The sequence below is a fragment of the Mastacembelus armatus genome, chromosome 24, assembly GCF_900324485.2.
Source record: "Mastacembelus armatus chromosome 24, fMasArm1.2, whole genome shotgun sequence".
Lineage (NCBI taxonomy): Eukaryota > Metazoa > Chordata > Actinopteri > Synbranchiformes > Mastacembelidae > Mastacembelus > Mastacembelus armatus.
Genome location: NC_046656.1, coordinates 17,719,513 through 17,741,575, shown reverse-complemented (window position 1 = coordinate 17,741,575; position 22,063 = coordinate 17,719,513). Strand labels below are relative to the sequence as shown.

Below are 22,063 nucleotides of genomic sequence, written 5' to 3'. Positions count from 1 at the left end.
TTAACATCTCTGGTTGTACTGGACTATTATAGGTAATGCTACAAATCAATTATGAAGACTGCCATACATTATGACATCCAGGGTCCAGGGTACGAGTAAAAAGTACAAAAGGGCCTGAGAGTCTCACTTTTCATCCCCAAACAAAAAATTAGATCTAAACTGTCACTCCTACCAGGGCAACTCTATGAGCAGGACAGTGCAATGGCTGCCTCAAACACAAACATCTGTGATTTAAAATTTTTTTAAAAACCTGAAAAAAGCTGTAAAAAGGTCACAAGCAGAGACACTCCAATGCAGTAACCAGCTTCTGACTCAATCCTCTTTATTGCTTTCAGAGTTCTGAATTTTCAAACGATGTGTGTTATGCATTCCCAGATCCCTTCTGCAGCTGCTCCTGTGATCGGGCAAGTGCTTTGGGCTTTGGTTTATGTAATGACTGCAAAGCAACACACACACACACACATACAGTACAGCTGACTGAGCTGCTGCATGGCCAACATTGTGGCAAGGCGAAACAGAATCATTACAAACACTTTCACTTATTAAATTGGCATGCTGCTGGATGAAAGGCCTCGTTTTATTCATGGTTCAGTGCAAAGAATTCAGGAGTAAGTGCAGCATTTGAAGGCCAGGATCCTGTCATGCTGTTAAAAATATTCTTCAGACAAAAATAATTCCTTTTTGAATAGATGGCATCAAAATATTGAGCCTCTTTACTACAAGACACATTGTACAGTCAGAGCTTTGTAAAATAAATAACTGGCAGTGACGCATATACAGTATCTGTGAAACATACCAACTCTCATACAAGATGACCACAACTTAATTATGATCTTTTATGGTCAGCAATTCTCACATTCAAGGGAAAAGCAGAAACAGCAGAGGAAACATTAATAATATTAATATTTTAAAGCTATTATTAACCACCTGTCAGTGATCTGTCACAGATGACCTGGTGTGTGACACATATTCTGATGTGACAACAGAAATGACAAAGAAAATCCCTCCAGGCTGGTACCTGCTTCACGCTGTGGTCAAAGGTCAGAATGAGACTCTGCTCTAATTAAAATATTTCCAGAATCCATGAAACCAACATGAACACTAACATTCAGAGCCAGAGTCAGTTTCTGTCTAAATTAGATGGTTATACCCTCCAGATCATGACGGCACAAATACAGCACAACAGCTCCACCTTGTGGACAATGTTGCTTGTACCTTTAAAATAAACCTTGAAGCAAAGTTAACCAATATGACAGTGTTTCATGAAAAATATGGAGGTACAATACAAATCTGTATATCAGAAACAAAAAAAAGATCTGTTTTTGTTAACGGTGTATTTATGAAGACTCAGTCTTTATCATGATGCCTTTGCCAGGATTTTTGACATGACTCCTATCTCAGCTTTCGTGATTGTTTGAATACAAAATTGATATTCACTGAATTTCTTTCAAGTCTGCTCTCCACTGGTCACTGATTCAGCATCATACTTCAGCATTAGTTCTGTAGGAATAGAAAAAATAATAAATAAATTGAACAGTAAAGTTACATAAAGACCTACATCACATGGAATGCATTCATGAGGACAGTTAACAGTTATGACTAGCTAAAATCTGATATTAGCATCAGTACAGCGACCTTGACTGAATGCAAAGAACTGGTCATCACAGATAACATTCTGAATTGATTTGAACATACAGTAAACCATAATGATGATACAATCCATCTCATTTTACCCATATACTGTACATAGACTTACCTGGGCAGAGGATTTTTGTCAGCGATGACTTCACTTCCATTAGCTCTGGGTTTTCCTCTGCATCTTTCCTGGCGTGGAAGCTGGTGAAGTGCAGCGCAGGCCACCAGTCTTGTCTTCCAGCCATTTTTTCAGAGACAATGTTCTTCCAGTCTTCTCTGTTGTAATACGCAAATATACAGAAACAATAGCTTTAACTCATATAATCATAAAAGCTGCAGTCCTTCAGTTTTCCAAACATTTCATACATACTCTAACTGTAATTTTTGAATAATGTTTTTTAAACACTTCCACACGTCCAGGCTGCTTCTCCAGCAGGCAAAGTCCAGCATTTCCAGAACAACTCCTAAAGCCTTCTGGTCATCACTTGTTTTCTCTAAAAACAATAAACAACATTTTTTATTAAAACAATAAACCTGATGCTGCATAATACAGTCTGAACAGTAATGAACAGAACAATTATTTAATTGACACTAAATTGTACTTTGATTGCTGATGTTCATCATTAATAACTAAGATTGAACTTTTTTTTGCAGAATCCTTGACATTTATTTTGGATGAAATCTGCTGTTACCTGACTGAAGCAGGAAAGAGCTGTACTCCAGCATCAACTCATGGCTCGGTACTAATACCCGGAGGATCTATGACATAAGGAAGTAAAGGTTATAGCTGCATTAGTCACAGTGTGTTTTTATGTGCAGTAAATCTGATAACAAACATGATATGTTCTAGTTTAACAAATTAATGACACAATTTTATTATATATATATACATATATACATACATATATATATATATATACATATACACAGTTTCACAACAATTTCATTATACATCTTTCTTTATCGCGACACAAATATGTTAAGTACTTTTCAGTAAATACACGCTCCGTGTGATGTATACTGTATTTCTGTACTAGCTGGAGTACTTTCAGTATGCAGTTACACCTTCAATACTTTCATCAGTTTCTTCTCTGGAGCATCATGCCGCTTTAAGTATTGGTACAGATAGACATGCGCATTGGGATTGGGTGGAAAATTGTTGTCGTAGGCATAGTCATTCAGGACTTTTAAAGCCTCTTCATGATCCTCATAGAACTCCAGCATCTGCCAAAAATAACAAATAACAATTATACAGTTAATTAATCACTTAAATGTTGCCCTGGTTGTCTATTGTTTCATCTTTTGTTATTACAAATATTTCTTTCCTTAAAATAGGCAGTTGGTAAAAGATTCTTACCTCAACATAACACAGTATAAAGGGATCCCAGATGCCAGGATTCCTCAGAATCTCCTTTAGATTGACAGAGGCTTGTCTGAAGTAGTTATGCATCTCTTGATTGTCACCAGAGTCAATATAATCTGAAAACAGACAAGAGTCGACTCAGAGACATTTCCATACGATTTGAGACACATAATGCTGAAACTTTTATTTAAAAATTAAGTCGCATCTGAGGTTATTGAATGTCATGACTGTACACACAAATATTGTTTTCAAAATGCAATCAGCTTTTCAGTTCCTCAGATATATGTGCAGTTACTTGGCTAAACCTGTAGGTGGCAGTGTGACACCACACAAGAGCTTGCACTGTTGCAATATAATCGATACAAGTAAATAATGGATGCTTTGGGTGCTATGTTGTGTATTGCCTTACCAGGGTTAGAGTGTGTGAACTTTTTGTCACACCAGATAATATAATCCAGCAGACTCTTGTAGGCCTGGATCAGTTTGATGTTCTGATACTGAACTGCTGACTCCTTCCCATACCTCCAACTTTCAGCTACAGACAGCTGACGCTTTGCGTCTTCAATGTGACCATGGAGCAGCAGGTGGAAAGAATGTTCCAGACTGACCTGGAGACAAAAAGCAACAGACCCCATTGCATGTAAAAAAACAAAAAAACATGAAACATGAGTTCTGTGAGGTCGGTTCTATTCACACACATACCATCAGGTAATCCTTAACTCCTGAATGTTTCATTCGTTCATAGATGTTGTTGTAATCCTCCAACTTTGAGTTGGGGTGATGGTGAAGGATCTCTGTGCTCATTCTCCAAATAAGCTGGATTGAGAAATGCAAAAAAGAGTATAGGATATATATATTTAGGATGAAGAAACTTGTATTGCTTCATCATTGTTTCCATAAGTACTGCCTTAGTAAAGATGTGAAATCTCTGGAAATGTATTTTAAGATTACAAAAATTAGGTTGTATGCTTTGAAGGTTTGTTCTTTCACAACTCAGAAGGTAAAACAAAACATTTTATCCACCTCTAGTGTAAAATTATGTGTAGTAATTCATTTGGTTTCTGTCTTATTTGCCCATTTGGGCTTATCACTGATACAAAACAAACACAAAGAAACCTACCTCCTTATGCTGCAGTGCACTGCCCCTAGTTGTGTCTTCTAATATTTGTGGGTAACATGCCATGTATTCTGCAGCCTCTTGCCATCTGTGATGCAGCAGGGCTTCTCTGATCTTCTCCAGGCAGACCCTTGTGCTCTGGTGAAACCCAGTTTCCTTTGGTGTCTCTGAAGATAAACAACAAGGTTATTCTGACTTTGAAACTGCAATAAATTATACTGAGTGACCCAGATTTCCAAATTACTTTTTACATGTTTAGTCTGCATGTTTTGTTATTTATCAAGATACATAGAGTACACACAGGTACTAATTTATCAGTCTAATTCTAACAGGTTCTAGGTTGTCCACAGAACAATGGGTTTAGGTACATATAGTACAACTTACCTGCATATGTTAGATTAGCCAGAGGGAGTTTGGATTTTTTGCCTCGTTTTACAGAGTTGTTGTCTGAGGTGTCATCGTCATGCTCTGAGTGTTCAAGAGACCCCAGCTCTCTATCCAAATCATCCATCATCAGCACAGACTTAGGTATGAAAGTCACTTTTTATTGTTTGGTCAAACTGGCGGTGTGTGCTCACTACCTGCTGGAACAAAACAGCTTTCATTTATAAGTTCTCCGAAAATGTTTTAAACAACCTGCTTAACTGCACAAGTTTGACTAAGAAGGCAAAGAGCGGTCACACCAAATACTGATTTGAAAGCAGTTTATATGGAGTTAGCTGCTAAATAAAAACTATTTCATGGTATTATTTTGAAAGCTTTCATACTTCACTTTCAGGGCCTCAAACCTTTGCACTACACTGTACATGCAGCATGACAGGCTCCCTTCATACAGCTAGTGCTTTCTATCAATAAACATCGTGTCCAAGCCTGATACTCACAGCAGGAGACATGTAGTGTGCAAACATCTCGTTATTAGGATGAACAGACACTAGCAGCCCACTATTAGTACACTTAGCTGACCTTTGCGATGAGATGATTTTTTTGTAATTACAAGCTAACACAGCTTTAGTAGCACTGTTTTAAATTACCACGCAACTATCTGTATATATGTAGCTGCTTTATTAACGCCACCTACATTTAGTTACCGTTTAATGTTTTAAATTACAAGAGTATGGGCAAGTTAATAAGTAACTTATGTAAAAATTGTTAGCTCCTACCTTTTGTTATGTTTTGTTAGCCAACCTGCCGATGCTAAGTTTCACTAGAGAAATTGTTATCCTATTTACATTTTGAATTCCCGCTGATAGCGAACAACTGTTATTATTATTATTACTATTACTATTATGCGGTATATTGTACCAGGATTGTGTGTACTTTCCACGTTTTCGCTAACAATTCATCACACTCGCATACACGCTGCTGTACATTGGCTAGGGAAGTAAATTGAAACGTTACACAGCTATTGGTTGTCGTGACCGGAAAAGGCGGGGCCAATGACTTCTTCGCCTGTTTTTTTTGTGTTCTGTCAACAATAATACACAGGCGCTCAGGTTTATGTTTAGATGACAACGAAACCAGTACTGTGCAAAAGCTTTAGGCACTAAACGTAAGGTTGCATCAATTAAGTGACTTCATACAGCAGACAAAATGAAAATCTAAATTAATGTTTGAGGTGACCTTGCTTTGCAACTGCACCAGTTGTCTTAAGTACACCTATGGTAAATTAAATTCATTGGACATGATTTGGAAAGGCACACACCTCTCTAGAAAAGGCCTCACAGCAGAACATAAACCAAGACATGAGGTGAAAAGAGCTCCCTGCAGAGCTCAGACACAGGATTGTTGATAGGGACAGAGCTGGAGAAGGCTCCAAAACAGTTTCTACTGCACTGAAGGTTCCCAGGAGCACAGTGGCCTCCATAATACTCCAATGGAACATGTTTGGGACAACCAGGACACTTCCAAGAGCTGTTGAACATCTCTGAAGAGACAGTCCCTATCCAACCTGATAGTGATTGAGAGGATTTCCAAAGAATGGCAGAAAATCTCCCAGTCCAGGTGTGCACAGCTTGTTGTGTCGTACCAAGAAAGACTCGAGGCTGTGATTGCTGTCAAAGGTAACTGAGTAAAGGGTCTGAATACTTATGTAAATGTGATATTTCAGTTTTTTATTTTTAATAAATTTACAGACATTCCTAAAATTCTGTTTTTGTTCTGTTCTGTTTTTGTGATACTGAGTGTAGATTACAGAGGAAAAAATACATTTAAACAACTGTAATATCAGGCTGCAACATCAAACTGAAAACATCCCGAATGCAATGTACTGTACAGGAAATGCAACTTATAAGTCTGAGCTGGTTCTGACTTTTTCTTAAATCCTTTTGTGCATAATGCTCTTGCACTGGGTTATCCTGAAGAAGCTTTACAGACAAAAAAGCTGAGACTGGATGCTTGTGCATTGTCTCCCTTATCTCTCTGCGGTTGTCGCCTGGAGCAGTCAAATCCAAACCCTTGGATCATGTGGAAACACCCAAGCCGGATCTGATGTGCTGACGTGTCGGATCCTTCAACCCAGTGCTCATGCTCCAGCAGCAGAAACCATCCAGTCAATTAAACTGCCAGCATGGCAGCAAAACACTTTTACCGACCTGTTTTTTTATTACTATTATTCAGTTTAATTTCAACTGCAGCCTTGGACAAAAGGTTCTCCGACTTTAAAAGATGCGCCGATTCGGAATGTAGCAGTAAGTTTGTTGGCTTGTGTTTACGTTAGGTTAGCTAGCTCACCTCCCCATCCCGACACTACAGCTAGCCATAAACTTCGCCTTATCTCTTGACCTGTTGCCGGTCGATATGAGCTGCCTGCATACGCTCCCGTAGTCGTTATGATGCTCTTCAGGTGCTTGGTGCTTATTGAAAACAGGTCAGGGTCGTGTTAGCTCGGGAAGGTTATGCGGTGAGACTCATCCTGGATTGGCTGTTTGCCCGCAGCTCCGGCCTGTTTTGCCAGCCGGTTAGTGGAAGCTAATGTTAGCAGCTAATTAGCCACCGACCGGCTTGTACAGAAGCTCTGCTGATGGTAATTTAGTGTCCTGATAAAAACAGCAGTTCATGTTAGTTATCAAAGCACAAGCCTCGCCAACACTTTAGTTAAGCCACATTAGCTCATGTTGTTACCACTGCGGATTGTGTTACTGTCCTAGTAAATATAAGATGGTGTTTCACGTTAACGTGTTGTTATATTCCAGTTTGCACTGCTAGATTTATCCAAATGCAGGTGAAGCCTGAGGGGACTGTTAGATAAAGTGTTAACAATAACCCTAAAGGCTGGTGTAGGAGATAAGTTGCTGTATTATATCGCCAGAGAATGACATATTGGAGTCATACAACAATAAAGATTAGAGGCATTAAACAAAGTCACAGCAGCAACACAAGCAAGGAGAAAGGCACAAGTAGATAAAATTACTTAGTTTTGGGATGCAGTGAAGTTAAAAATGTACAGTGTGCTTACTTTTTGACTGCATTTTGCCGATTTCTGAGATGAACAATATGTTAAACTGGACCTTGTTTTCATATTTTGCTCTCACAGTGCTTCTCTGTCGGGGGAAAGCAGTGAAAGATTTCTCAGGACCTGATTGTCGGTTCCTGTCATTTAAGACATCAGAAACTGTCTATGTGTACTACAAACTGTCAGGCAGAAGGACAGACATGTGGGCTGGAAGTGTACGTATGCTGTAGTTAATATTAATTCAGTTCTGGATAACATCTTGTTTGGCGTTTTCCTCATCATGTTGGCTTATTTTACTTGTCTGTAGGTTGGAAGTCGCTTTGGCTATTTCCCAAAGGATCTTCTTGCTGTTAACCATGTTTATACTGACAAAGAGCTTGAAGTTCCATCACAGGTATGAACATATGTTGTTGACTAACTGAATTAATCAAAGTGCAATCTAAAATACAATGACACTCTTGATCTACAAACATAATAGCAGTTATAAATTCTACTTGCATGTGATTTTGTAATTTTTATTTTTTTGTCTTCTTTGCAGGAAACAGATTTCGTCTGTTTTGACACTGGATTTGATAAGTTCGACAGTTACAACATAGACTTACTCTTGGCCTCTCTAGGGGAGGAAAATAGTAGCAAAGATAATGAAACATCTGAGCAAATCCAAGTGGCAGAGGACACTCCAAAAGAAACACAGCCATCAGCAGAACAGGCAGCTGACAGAGAAAATCAAAATGAGCTGCATGATAACTCAGAGGATCTTGATAAAGTTCAAGATGATCAAAGTGCCTCTTTACTTGATGTTGATGTGGCAACTGAACCACCTCCAACAAAAGTAATGGACCCTGATATAGCAGCTACCCCTGGTTCAACTGAAAGAACTGCTGAAGTTGAGCAGAAAACTGCAGGAGAGCCAGTTCTTGAAAATGTTGTGTCAGAAATAAATGAAACCAAAGATACACTCACAAAATCTGAAGTGGAGTCTGTGCCTAAAGATGATTTTGTTTCAGAAAATATACCAGTCTCAAATTCTGAAGAAGTGCAAATCCCTAAGTTGGAAACTTCTTTTGGAACAACGTTTGACGCTGTAACCACCGATGATGAAATCACCAAGAAAGTTACCACATATGTAGAGGAGGAACGTGAAGATGTGGAGGAACGTGAAGATGTGGAAGATCAGCCAAAAGAGGACGATGATGTTAAAGATGAAACTCCATTGTTGTCTTTCTCTAAAGAATCTGTGAATACTCCAGTATCTGATTCCCTGAAACAGCAGGAGATTCCTCTTGAAACACACGATGATAAAACAAAGACTGAAGAGAACAAGAACATGGCAACATCCAGAGCAGACCATGTTTTATCAGTTGTTAATGGGGAAGAGATGACAGTGCAAGATGTGAATTCAGCAACTGAGGATAAAGGAAGAGATGGAGATGAAGAAGAAAAGAAAGAAGAAGCTGCTGCGACTACCCCTCAAAGTTTAGAGGAAACAAATAAAGACGTGGAAGATCCTCTAACATTAGAATCACCTAGAGAGCCACAACATACGGAGCACAACATATTTGTTTCAGGAAATATACCAGTCTCAAATTCTGAAGAAGTGCAAATCCCTAAGTTGAAAACTTCTTTTGGAACAACTTTTGACGCTGTAACCACCGATGATGAAATCACCAAGAAAATTACCACATATGTAGAGGAGGAACGTGAAGATGTGGAGGAACGTGAAGATGTAGAAGATCAGCCAAAAGAGGACGATGATGTTAAAGACGAAACTCCATTGTTGTCTTTCTCTAAAGAATCTGTGAATACTCCAGTATCTGATTCCCTGAAACAGCAGGAGATTCCTTTTGAAACACATGATGATAAAACAAAGACTGAAGAGAACAAGAATATGTTTAGAGAACAAGAACAAAGTTTAGAGGAAACAAATAAAGATGTGGAAGATCCTCTAACATTAGAGTCACCTAGAGAGCCACAACATACAGAGCAAGTTCTTCAAAGTCCTCCCAGGTCCAGCATTGTACAGTTGGAAAATAAAGAAACAGTGAATGATTCTGAGAAACCTTTATATTTAACAAAGAATGAGAATGATGAAGTGATAGGACATGAGGAAGATGTGGATGAAACATTAAAATCCAGTGACAAGCCAGTACAGCAACAAACAGAACCAGATGCAATACCAGTAGATTCAATATTGCAAGATGGTATTATATCCAGCCCCCCTGAGGCTGAAAAATCAGATATTAAAACAACTCCTGGACCACCCACTGTGGTCAAAGAGGAGGAGAAGGTGTCTGTGAATTCAGAGATCAGTGAGGATAAGGCAGACACACAAGAGAGAAGCGTTGTAAATGAGCACAAAGAGGATTTTGACAATGCTTTGGATGACAAAAAAAATGTGACCACTCAGGAACTGACCACTGTAGAAAATGAAAAAGATCAGGACCCCTCTAATGAGATGCAATCAAAGGATGTAGTCAAAGACGATGAAAATATAGAGGATGCAAGACTGCCTAATCAGATAAATGAAGAATTACCAACAGATTCAGAGAGTACTAACACCCAACCAGAAGCCTTTGTTCAAGAACCAGAGATTCCAGAGGAACCAAATTCAGAGGAGGCTGAAGATGAGAGTCATGCGGAAGTGGAGGAAGAGAATGATGACAATCAAGAAGAATTACTTGAAGATGAAAATGCACTTTTAATCTCACAATCTGATGGCACTGAGTCTGACAAATCCTCCCCTGAAACTGAACCTCTGCCTCCTGTGTCGACCCCCGAGCCTGAATACAGTGATAGTATAATGAGACTGACTTTGCTGCGGGACCACTTCACAGAAGAGTACGTGCAACGCTTCCAAAAGATTCTGGGTCTCAAGAATCTTTACAGAGTGGAGGCCATGTTCTCTGACTTGGACACAGAATTACTGGCTACCCGTCAGTCACACACAGGCACTATACAAGACATCGAAAGTGCACTTGAGAGCATTGTGGAAAACTCAGAAAATACTATCTTAGACGAGATTGAGAAGATGCTAGATAACCGGGACACAAAAGACAATTTTGACCCTCAAATGGACACAAGTAGTTTTGATGAAGAAACTGAAATACTGGATGATTTTCAGGAACTTGTGTTCAGCCTACGGCAGAAATATTCAGCAGCCAGTGACAGCACACCTTTGGCACCAGAAACAGCAGTAGATCTTGACCAGGGTATGTTTGATTTGATTTTGAAAATATTATGTTTAAAATTCTTGGACTGAAGAATTGTTGCATTTTCCATTCTGATATGAGACCTTTAACAGACGTGTGCTGTTTGTTGCATCAGCTTTTCTTCTAACAGTAACAAAGAAGCTGATACTGTGACACCATAGATATGCAGCCCTGACATTCCTTTGTAGGTCCTGTTCAGACAAGGCTCTTGTTTCTAGATATATCCACATATGTTTTGTCTTTGTCTCTGCACTTAAGAAGGGATTGCTCTTCACACCATGTCACACCAGTGAGCATTTGTGATCAAATTTCACTAAACTGCAGCCTCTACTAGAAAGGAAAAAAAACACATTTATGCTGTGTATAAATGATTGCACTGGCTATTTGATACCTCACCCTTTTTATTTTGAAAAACTTGCTTTACTTGTTTGGCATATTCAGTGTTCTCTACCTGTGTGCCTTTAACATCGTGCACTCTGCAAAATTTAATCCATGTGACAGCTAGCATGTGAGTTAATCTATTTGAACCTTAGTGTCATCTGCAGTTACCATTGGATCATATACTACTGGTTTTATTATTCATTTTTGGCTAGTTGCCAACTTGTTTAGCCCTATGAGTCTACACTTTTATCATCCTGATGAGTTCAGCAGAGGGAAGTACAAGATGAAATAAGATTGGTGCAACCCTAGATGTCATGGCATACAGTCTGATTATAGACACATTTAACATGGTTTGGCTCCAGTTGATGATTGTTCAAGCCTTGATACTGCTAATCTGTTCTTTTCACTTTAGGGAAAGCGACTGACCTCCTACTTGGCAAATAGCATGCTCCTGACAATAGACCCACATCTCAGATTATGTGTGAATGTTAATAAGGGCACACCTCTCCTGCTAAAAACACAATACATATTTAAAAAATAAATTCTTATCTACAAGGATGTTTCTTATTTACCTACAAAACCACTTTTCTGAGTAACACCTTATTTCTGACTCTTTTCACTGTAGGTGAACATGCACTGAATGTTAAAGATGTGCCCCACATAGTTGAAGAAGGCAAGGTTGAGAGTGTCTCTGAGACTGAGAGTGATGACAACGTCACAGTAACAACAGATCAGGAGGAAAGGCCAGCAGAAACCAAAGAGGAGCAGAGAGTTCTGGATGAAGTGCACACTGGGCAAGACATCAGTATGGAGGTGGATGGTGGACACTTCAATAAAAACAAAGAAAATCAGCCAGATTTCAGCGTATCAGATGAAATGCAGAAAGTCCCACAAGCCAGTCTAGAAAATCCTTTAGACATGGGCCTTGGTGTTGAGGCAGAGCTTTCGGCCTCAGGTTGGTAGTCTAATGGATGAATGTAATTAAGTCAGAACATATATTTCATACCATTCCTATAAAATGTAATTTCTCTAGTATGCATTTTCTTTCATAAACAAATTTGACATTTCTATTTCTATCACCTCAAAATTTGTGGCTTAATGAGAAACTAAACCTGTTTGGAACATTTTTGACTTGCCTGACATGAAAATGTCAAACAATCAAATTCAAATGTTCATTGTAGTGGTCAGCAAATCTGTCCATTAATGTTTTATTATGTCAAATTGTTGTTTTTGACTTTGCCTTTAGTAGTTACATGATTTTCTATTTCTAATGCATGAGATGACAAGATTCAAAAGAGGATTTTCTTTGTGTCCAACTGACATACCAGGTCTTTTTTGTTCTTCCAGGATCTTTGGACTCAGTGGAACCAGTGTCAGAAATTGATGAAGAAGGCGGTGGATTATTCTCTACTGGGATTGTTCACATTGTCTGCATCCTTTCAGTGATAAAGAGTAAAGTTGTAGAGTGGACCACTGTGGTAAGTCTAACAAGTTTGAGCTGCAGTATGTACCACTGCACTGTTGTGCTGCCTATTTGAAACATGTCAAACTCTAAAATCAATAATACAGAAAAATGCTTTTTATTATGACTTTTTTAACTGAAAACATTACTCTGACTTTAACCACCACCTAAACTGATGGTTGCCAATCTATCTATCTATCAGCACGATACACTGGGTGTCAAGCAGTACTGTCACCCACAGTATTAAAGAATACAGATAAGATAATTGAATCCTGAGGTTTCTTCTTGTTCTGTATCGGAGAAACTTCTGATTTCAGATTTCTCCTGAACGTCTCACTCCCTCTCCCGTTGTGTTCACTGTCGCGGTAAAGGCCAAAGTTCAACACAGCCGGTGCTGAGCTGGCTGTTAGCACAACCGACGGGCCTCACCTTCGCTGCTAATTAAAACAGCACACAGCTTTAACATACGCTCCGTGCTGTCAAATTAAAGTCGACTTTTTGTCCTCAAGGTGTTCTCCATCTTTGGACCACCAGCCCAGCTCCAGCTTCTCGGTTGTTTTGTTTTTTATAGTGAGTTGGATTCGACGACTCATCCTAATTACCGTTAGCACGCTGTTGTTGCTGTTGTCGTGGCGTATTACTTAAGTTACCAGCTGTCTCGACAACCACACGTTGTCATTGTCTATAACGTCGTATTTTTAATTTTTTCAGACACCATAGCCTTTACCGGATAACGTCAGTTTACCGGTAACTACCGTACTAACCGGTAGCTAACGTGCTAACGCGCTAGCTAATACCTGTCAAACTCGGGTAACGTTACTTTGGCTACTTCCGTTTTTGTTTACAAACACTGGCATGGACGCTGTTTTACCTCGACCTGTAATGGAGCTGGATCATGTATACATGCTTTTTCTTAATGAGATACAGCATGTAAGTGAAAATGGAGTCAACAGGACCCCAGTGTTAAATATTTATCACGCTATCATGGCCTGCTGTTTATGACTATATGGCTGATGTGCACTGACTTTAATGGTAAACACTGAATTTAGCATCCTCACATTGCTTGTCATTGGAAACAGGTGCAGTTGATTGTTGGCAGAGAATCTCTTACATCACTAAAGTTTTTATGTAAGAACAACCTGTTTCCTGAACATCCTGACATGTTGTATGCTCATAGTCCTGCCTTGTCAATTACTAAACAAGTAGCCCTTTGAAACGCAGCTGGCTGTTTGGGCTGAAAAGACCATGGTAGCCCTTTCAGGCAATGTGAAGTGTTAATTTATATATAATCGCTGTATTTAGTTAGACCCATAGTGTATGTTTGTTCCTGTCTGGACTGCCACATGCTCAGTTCAAAGGTTTCTCTGGTTGGAGCATCATGCAGAGTTGTTGATATGACACAGGAAGTGATGGTAAAATTATAGTATTTTTTGTTACTGGTATAATGTTTCAGTGCACCAGTCTTTTGGCAGCAAAAGACCAACTATTGTGTGAGGATTGATTGATGCTAAAGCAAACCACAACAGGCTAGCAAGGTGTTTAACAACAATCTTATTTAATACTATCAATACTACTTTTGGTAGTGCAATTCCTTATTGGTTTAAATTGATTGTGGAAGTGGCAGGAAGCTTCCAAGAGACCTGATTTAGTTTTTCTTTTGCCTTTTTGTTCCTATCAAGCTGATTTTCTGTTTACTGCTATAAACAGTTTTCTGCCTTCTACTGTTTGGTGCATACAATACTTATTTTATGGCAATGCTGTGATATCTTGATAGTCTTTCTTAGTGGTGTGAATAGAATAACAGATAGGAGTTTGGTTAATGAATACACAGTACCTCATTCTAGGGGTAAACTCAGTATGAGGCCTGCTGCATTGTCACGTTTTGCCTGATAAATATGTAACTTGCCTTCAGTTTCAGTTTTTGTACAGTATTGCTTAATCTTTTTAAACACAGAAAAAAGTATGTCTCCCATAATTTGACATACATTTATGTTTTGAATTTATTATTTTTAACAAATTTTACCTTTCTGTTGCTTATATGCCTAAATCATGTTTGTGTTTGTGCATCTCCAGATGATTTCGCTACTGCCAGAAGAGTGGAAACCAGGGGAAACGTTGTTTGGCTGGCCTTGGCAACCTTTTATCCTCACTGGGTTGGTTGGAGTTTTGACCTTCACCCTCTTCTTCTGGAGGACTGTGTTGGCAGTAAGTGTTGTAATGTTGGTGCTGTCATCTATGATCTATTTTACGTGTATAAATATTACATATAATACCTGTATAGAATTAGATTTAATTACTTTTTGAGTCCTTAAAACCTTAGTCTGTGGATCTGCCTACCTCTGGACTGAGTGAAAGTTTATTTTTTATCATTTATTTTACACATTAATACATGTATTTGGTGCTTTTGCTGTGACATCAAAGTAATTGCATTTCTGAAAAATTTCAGGTAAAGAAGAAAGAATACCTTGGTAAGTTTTTACTTTCTTTTTTCATGTTTCATATTTACAAATGTGTAAAGTCTTAATGGGTAATGTTTTTCTTATTGTGCTGTTGGAAAAAGTGGATGAAAAAAAGCTCACAGAGCAAATCCAGGCACTCAGAAAAGAGAAGACTGATGCCCTGGAAAAGGTGTCTGAACTCCAAAAACAGGTGAGTAACAAGAAGAAAGTATGACCAAGTATTTAGCTATTATTATTTTTACAAGTTTTTAATTGTAGTTTTTTTTTTTTAAAAGACTGAGCAACTGAAAGAAAACCAAAAGCAGTCAAAGGAAACAGTTAGTTGTGCAGCAAAAACAATTCTGGAACTTGAGGTAAGTACTGAACTGAACTACTCAGTTTTTTATTTGAAAATAACTTTTAAGAATGGGGATGTGCCCCATCCGTACATGTATATGGCTTATGGATGTTATGATATGGCTTATGGAGTTTATTCTGTTACCATTTTGCAGACTAAAGTTTTGGAGGCAGAAGCACAGAATGAACAGATGGTTGAGGAAAAGAACACATACACAAAATTACTTGAAGAAGAGAGGGCACAGTCTCTACAAAATCAAACCAGGGTAATTGTTTAAACATTTTCTCCTGGGTGTTGTTACTTTATTTTATTCTCAGATTTATGGTGTTTCATGATTTATTTTAATAGATTGAGAAATTGGAGAAGTCCAATGAGAAGCTACAGCTCAATAGGAAAAAGATTCAGGAAGCACTCGCTAAGGTAAAAATTCTTGCACATTTTTTTGCACATTGCAAAACTTTTCTAGGCTAAATGAAGCTTTTAGATTCAGCATATCCAATGAACTCCAATCATTTTGCTACAGACTACTGTTCTCCTGGATGAGGCCAAGATTCGTGAAGATGCCCGAAACGTTCAACACAAATGTCTTGAGAAAGAATATGCAGCACTAAAAGAAGAAAACAAAACCGTAAGATGACTTGTACACTTTTAATACGTTGATGTGTGAGACACCTTTTAGTGTATTTTACTAAATTATATTACTAATCTATTATATTTTACAATCAGATTTTTATTTATAATTAAAATAAGACAAACAATCTCTACAGCAAAGCACTTTTACTAGATTATTCAGAAATCAAACAGTTTGTGAGGCATGCTCCTGATCTTGCTAATTCTTACAGCTGAAAGCTACTATTAAGAGCTGGGAGGACAAACACAAAGAGCTGAGTGAGCAGATTAAAGTCTATCACAAGTCCCAGAAAGAGCTTGAGGACTCTGTGGTTCTCAAAGATCACAATGTGGAGGTTAGTTTCACTCATAGTTCTTTGTGGTACAATATTACTCCTTAAATTGAATTAAATCATGGACTCATCCTACAAAAAATGTCTCCTGGCAGGTGCTATCTGAACTTCTGACCGACCTCGACACTTGTGATTTACAGAAAGGTGACACCAAAGTTTTAGCTAATGGTGAGGTTGCACCTGGTAAGTCCAACTCGGTCACTGAGACGTTATTCTTGCGAATAGATTCAGTTCTCTGTAAGGACCATCACTAATTTTTTGTCCAAACGTTTGTCTTCAGTGTGTATGGTGTATGTCGGCATATCAATAATGGGTTATTGGTATTTTTTACAGATAAGAAGACAGCCATTAAGAACAGAATCAAACAGATGATGGATGTTTCTCGGGTATGTTAAAATTACAGCTCACAGTAGTTTGTCTGGAAGACAAATTTTACTGCTACATAGAAGCTGTCTAACACTATAATAATGTATTTCTTTTTTATTGTCATTTACAAAATGTGTTTCCAGGTTCAGACCACTCTCTCAGTAGTTGAAGAAGAGCGTGACCGCTTTATGAGCAAACTACTGAATGAAGAAAAGACTAGAAAGGCATTGGAGGGTTGGTCATGTTTCTTTGGGTTAAAAACGTTTTAAAAAGGTTTTAATGTGGAATTGCTTTTGAATACAACTACCTCCTACTAAACGTTGTTTTGCAATAGAACAACATCAGGAGCTGGAGCATGCAATTGCAACCCTAAAAAGTGAGAAGAGCCATGTGGAAAACCAGTTCAAGATCCTCGAGCAGAAAAATGAAATCATGGTTGAAATGTATCAGCAGAAAGAAAATGCTCTACAGCAGTAAGTGAAGCCTGCAGCAGTCATTCAGCAGAGTTGTTATTCATTGCAGACAGTGTCTGTGAGGCTTTAAATGTGGGACCAGTATCAATGCTTTTATACTTTTTATTTCCAGTGTTGGAAAGTTTTGTGATACAAAAGTAAGAATATTATTGGAAATGTTTTTTATAGTTCTTACTTTGATTTGCTGCCATGTGAAGAATAAGCTATACTGTTTTCAGGCTAAATCTGGCAAAACATCCCATGGATAAAAGCATGTGTCTTTGAAATGGAAATGATGTGTGTGAAGCCTGTTCTGCTGCTGCTGCTGTTCAAAGGAGTGTGTTTCTGTGGCTTCACAGGAGGTTAACGAAGGAGGAGCTGGAGCGACGCAGCAAAGAGAGTCTGCTGTCTGAGGTGGGAGGAAAAGCTCTTGAGGCAGAGGAGCAGGTAAAAGTCTTAAGGCAGCGCATTAATGAAATGGAGGAGCAGATGAAGAAGACTGAGGGGGTCTACAAAGAGCAGGTAGACTAATCACAGACTAATATTTTTAGATGAGCAAGTACAGAGAAAAATCTTAGTGAAGTCTGAACCCTAATTAAATGCTTTTTCCTTCACTCTTTAGATAAAAGAACAGGAAAACAAAACACACTCAAACTGGGTATGTTAGAGTTTATCCTTGGCTGCCAGTATGAATTGGTATATTTAGATAACTAATAAGCTGAGGGAAGGTTCTTGTTACATACTAATTGACTTTTGTTTCCAGGTGAATGCTCGTAATGCGGAGAGAGCTCTGAATCAAGAGAAGCTTGAAACCTCAAAGCTCCGTGAAAAGTAAGTGCTGCCAGAATTGCTTGACTTGAAGTGTTTAGGTTTTACAGTTCAGCTAAAATATCTGAACTTTAATTTTGTTTCTTTTCTTGTTTTTAACCCCTTGACAGACTTGCCGTACTCACATCCCAACTAAATGAGCGCCGTGCTCCTCTCTTCAGACCGAACTCTGGACAAGCTGCAGGTCCTCGCCAAGGTGAGCAGACCACAGCTGTTTCACAGCCATTTTCCCACCACTAGGACTGCTCTCATTCTAGACAGTTTTGAGGAAAGGTTGATTTCTAATGAATTCCAGCATTTTTGCTTTTGCTGCTTGAGGAGGAGGATTTCAGCGTTGCCAACAACAATTTGTCACTTCAAGTGTTAGACTTGAAGAAAAGAGCCTAAAATGAGTACCTGTTGAATGCACACACTTTTTTTTTTTTTGGTCGTTTCTCTTCCTTTGGTAAACCGATGGTTTGATCATAACAGGTGATTCATATGGGCCCTCTCCTGTGAGTGGGGGCGCGCCATCCCCTCCACTAATGATAGAGGGTCCCAGGCGCCCTCCTTCTGCCCCAGTGGGGCGACGAATTGATCCGTATGGTGAGTCCAAGTGGCTTAATTCACCCTCTTTTAATTTTCACTACAGTTGGACATCATTCCTCTGCTACAACCAGTCTTCTCCTGCCTGCCCGACTTTGTTCTTTTCAGCTCCTTCACCTTCTTGAGTTTTTCCCTTTTTCTTTCTTCCCAGTGTTTTTCTCATCCCGCATCTTCCTGGTACCCTGTCTTCAGTTCCGTTTCTCTGCTCCTGTTTTGAACTGTTTTGTTGACCAGTTAGAAATGTCCTTTTGAGGAAGATTTTTATGTTGCTGTTGAAATGAAATTGACCATATTTGCATTTTGAATCCTATGAGCAACAGGGTCCTGCACCCATTTAGTGTTGTTGAAACAGATTAGCTAAATGTTTACATGCTGAGATTATTTTAAGATTATTTTTTTATTTTATATTTTAAGTTTTGAATTACAAAACCTTTCGTTTCTAACAAAGATTACTGGGTCTTTAAATTCCTCCTGAATGGTTCATTCCTCTTTTGGTTGTCCTCATCGAATACAGATGGCCAGTCTTTTCCTTAGTTTTGATTTGTTTCTTAAACTGTCTTCCCTGGAAAAGTGCTACAGACAGTCCAGAACATTTTCATTCTTTGCTGTGTCTTGTTTTTGTTTTATCGCAGGTCCAAGACCTCCATCAGATCCTCATAGCCGGTACCCTGAAAACAAACACATCTCTGGGATGGGTATGTCCCCTGTAGTCTCTGTACTTCAGTAGTTCACAGTAGTCTGTAACTTGTCTTTTATCGCTGTGCTGTTTTTCCTCTTTCAGATATCATGGGTCCTCGCAGTTCATCACCTTCCAACATGGATGGATCTGTAAGTCTTAATCTAATTACACAGGCTCATTTTGAAATTACAATTTCTTCACTTCTTCCGTCTTCAGGCAGATAGTTCCTACCTTCATGTTCACTGTGTGTTATTCACTCTAAAACAGACACAAGCAGTAGATCCACAGATTAAAGCAGAGACTGAGGCTGAGGCCTCCACAGAGAGTCCAGATCCAGTGAGTACAGAGGCTGCTCAGTCTAGGTGCTTGGAGCGAAGGTGTATGCAAACACTTCATCACTGCTTCCCTAAAGCGGGATTTGGTTTGGGGCTGACTAAAGTTTTTGGGCTGTGTGTGTTTTACATGTTCTCACAACCCTGAGCAGAGTCTAAACTTCATCTTAAACAAGATAAGAATGTCTGGACGTGTAAAACTGTGTGTTCCAGTTATGTGTGTCAGAGCTGTGGGGTTGGATGAAAATCAAAGTGCTTTTACAGAGAATCATGGTGTGTGGTTACTGGTCATGTGATTGAGCCCTGGCTAAATGAACTTTTTGTTGGGATTGTGCAGTTTGTGGGTCTTGTCAGTGCATGACCAAGAGTCTTTGTACTGGGGGTAGGGGGGAGTCTTGAGTGCATTTTAAAAACAGCACAATCATTCTATGTCCTGTTCAGGGTCCTGGGTCCTTCCTGGCATCTCCTATAAGGGACTCACCAGGCCCCATGGTTCAAGGACTTCCACCTGGCCCTGGTGACCTGCTGCTGCCTCCTGGACCCCATGGCCGAATGCCACCATCTGCACCTTACAGATCTCCACGACCTGGACTCTACCACCCCACACCTGGACCTCATGGTCTTCCTCCTCTTCACGGGCCTCCAGTACCAGCCAATGGACATCCAGGCATGCCTCTACCTGGACCAGTTGGAGTGGAATTTGGGCCTCGGCCTACCAATGGACATGTATTCCACCCCAGACCAGGCCTTTCCCACATCCCTGATCCTCGAGGTCCACCACCACCTCACTTCCGTCCCACTCTGCCTCCTCAGTTTGGACCTATGCTTCCGCCACATGGTACATTTTGCCTTTTAGTTTTATTTTTAGCACATCATTGGTCTGGATCTCTGACTACATCACACCTGCAGCTTAAGGATTTTAAGTGTTTTGTAAGAATTCATGCTTCACTAAGAGGATGTGCTGGTGTTGAGTTGAAGTACAGCAGTTTAGTTTTGATCATTTCTTACATAAAGCTGATCATTTATACTTTTTTTGTTTTTGTTGATTTTTCATTTCTTGGGAGCATTAACAAAATTAACACTATAATAACCCTGAAGATGTTTGACATGAAGGGAAAAACAGACATATATACTTATTTCTGCAGACTTCAGTCTGAAGGTGGAGATGTAAAGAATCTGTGTTGGCCAGGTAACGTGTTCTTCTGGGCTGAATTTGAACGTGATTCACTCCATTATGTAAATATTGTAAACCAGGTCGACCCGTTCAACACTAGTGTTTTTTTTGTTTTAGCCGAGTATTTCAATCCAACGTCAGCACGGTTGTTGGCACTGAGTAATCTCTTAGCCACACTGCCACTGTTGTGGCCACAGTATAAATACAAGCATACTGCAAATTGCCTTTCCAAAGTTACATGTTGCTTTACACTGTAGTAAAGACACTTGTTTAGAGTTTGAGGTCGTCTCCCAGAAGCCCCTGCATATACGAAAACCTGAGTAATTCTGAATAGAAAAGATTCCTTGATGTTTTCATCAGTACCTGTTTTCTTGGGATGTTTTTCTCTCTCAGTGGTTGCTAATATTTCCTTTTTAACTTGTCCCACTCAGGTGTCCGGGGACCAGTTGGACCACGTCCACCGTTCCCTGCTGACATGCGCTTACCAGGGCCACGTGATCACACCGTCCCACCAATGGACATGCCCCCAGGTGTCCCACCCCAGTCTGGTGAAGCTTATGGTAAGGCCCCACCCGATGCTCTTCATAACTCAGCAGGAGCTCATGGTGGCCCTGGGCAGGACCTGCATGTGAAGCAGGAGGCCTCTCAGGACCCAGCGAGGCCAGCAATGGTCAAGCCTTAAAAATGCTACCAGCTACAATAGAGGACTTGAACACTATGTTACCCTAAACCCATTATGTTAACAAACCAGATCCAATCCAAATATAGGTCATGATTATTTTCATATTTCAGTTATACAATAAATGTTTATTAAATAGATATGGATATAAACTACATCATTAGTATTCATGCATCTGAAATCAGTATATGTTTAAAAAATTGCCACTTCTTTCTAAACAGCTTATTGTGTAATAACAATTATATGCCATGATTTTTATTTGTGTTGATCGTTCAAAAAAAAAAAAAAAAGTCATTTTTTTAACGGGGCATTTTTTATGTCATTTCCTGTGGAAATTATTTTAAAATAGAAAAATGGAGGAAAGGTTTAGCTTCTAGCATTTCAGGAATACTACAATTTCCCAAAGCTGATGCATTACAACAAACTGCAGAGCAAATGTGTAATTTGATGGGCAGATGTATAAGTTATTTTACTATGTTGGTAGAACTTTTAATAATAAAGAATGTAAAAGCAGTCTGTGTTATGTTATCAGCTGGTTACAGTTCGCTTAGCAAGGATGTTATTTACGTGCACTTGATGTACTTTCACAGTG

The 22,063-nt window shown here is 39.2% G+C and overlaps 2 protein-coding genes across 8 annotated transcripts; one reads left to right on the top strand and one right to left on the bottom strand.

The window, feature by feature from the left end:
• Nucleotides 1-336: 336 nt before the first annotated feature.
• Nucleotides 337-5,496, bottom strand: taf1a (TATA box binding protein (TBP)-associated factor, RNA polymerase I, A). Of its 3 annotated transcripts, none has more exons than XM_026318144.2 (11): nt 5,276-5,496; nt 4,500-4,699; nt 4,119-4,282; nt 3,701-3,814; nt 3,408-3,606; nt 2,993-3,114; nt 2,701-2,859; nt 2,328-2,394; nt 2,006-2,129; nt 1,757-1,911; nt 337-1,500 (listed from the first exon to the last, which is right to left on the bottom strand). In XM_026318144.2, exons 2-11 carry the CDS (start codon nt 4,627-4,629, stop codon nt 1,448-1,450), a joined length of 1,287 nt encoding a protein of 428 aa, XP_026173929.1. In that variant the 5' UTR covers nt 4,630-4,699; nt 5,276-5,496; the 3' UTR covers nt 337-1,447. The 3 variants fall into 3 exon arrangements, with proteins under 3 accessions (XP_026173929.1, XP_026173931.1, XP_026173928.1); XM_026318146.2 differs by having other exon boundaries at nt 4,500-4,696; nt 5,418-5,495; XM_026318143.2 differs by having other exon boundaries at nt 338-1,500; nt 4,500-4,696.
• Nucleotides 5,497-6,626: 1,130 nt separating this feature from the next.
• mia3 (MIA SH3 domain ER export factor 3) lies at nt 6,627-21,984 on the top strand. 5 transcript variants are annotated; one of them, XM_026318045.1, is made up of 29 exons: nt 6,627-6,802; nt 7,648-7,781; nt 7,874-7,960; nt 8,105-8,576; nt 9,138-10,775; nt 11,782-12,111; nt 12,504-12,634; nt 14,692-14,823; nt 15,065-15,086; nt 15,179-15,267; nt 15,353-15,430; nt 15,569-15,679; nt 15,763-15,834; nt 15,938-16,042; nt 16,257-16,379; nt 16,472-16,559; nt 16,710-16,762; nt 16,886-16,976; nt 17,077-17,215; nt 17,554-17,716; nt 17,817-17,852; nt 17,958-18,025; nt 18,133-18,218; nt 18,494-18,607; nt 19,240-19,302; nt 19,389-19,435; nt 19,554-19,622; nt 20,060-20,456; nt 21,224-21,984. In XM_026318045.1, the coding sequence occupies exons 1-29, from the start codon at nt 6,682-6,684 to the stop codon at nt 21,472-21,474; spliced, it is 5,310 nt and encodes a 1,769-aa protein (XP_026173830.1). In that variant the 5' UTR covers nt 6,627-6,681; the 3' UTR covers nt 21,475-21,984. The 5 variants fall into 5 exon arrangements, with proteins under 5 accessions (XP_026173830.1, XP_026173825.1, XP_026173828.1 ...); XM_026318040.1 differs by having other exon boundaries at nt 8,105-10,775; XM_026318043.1 differs by lacking the exon at nt 18,494-18,607 and having other exon boundaries at nt 8,105-10,775.
• Nucleotides 21,985-22,063: the final 79 nt, after the last annotated feature.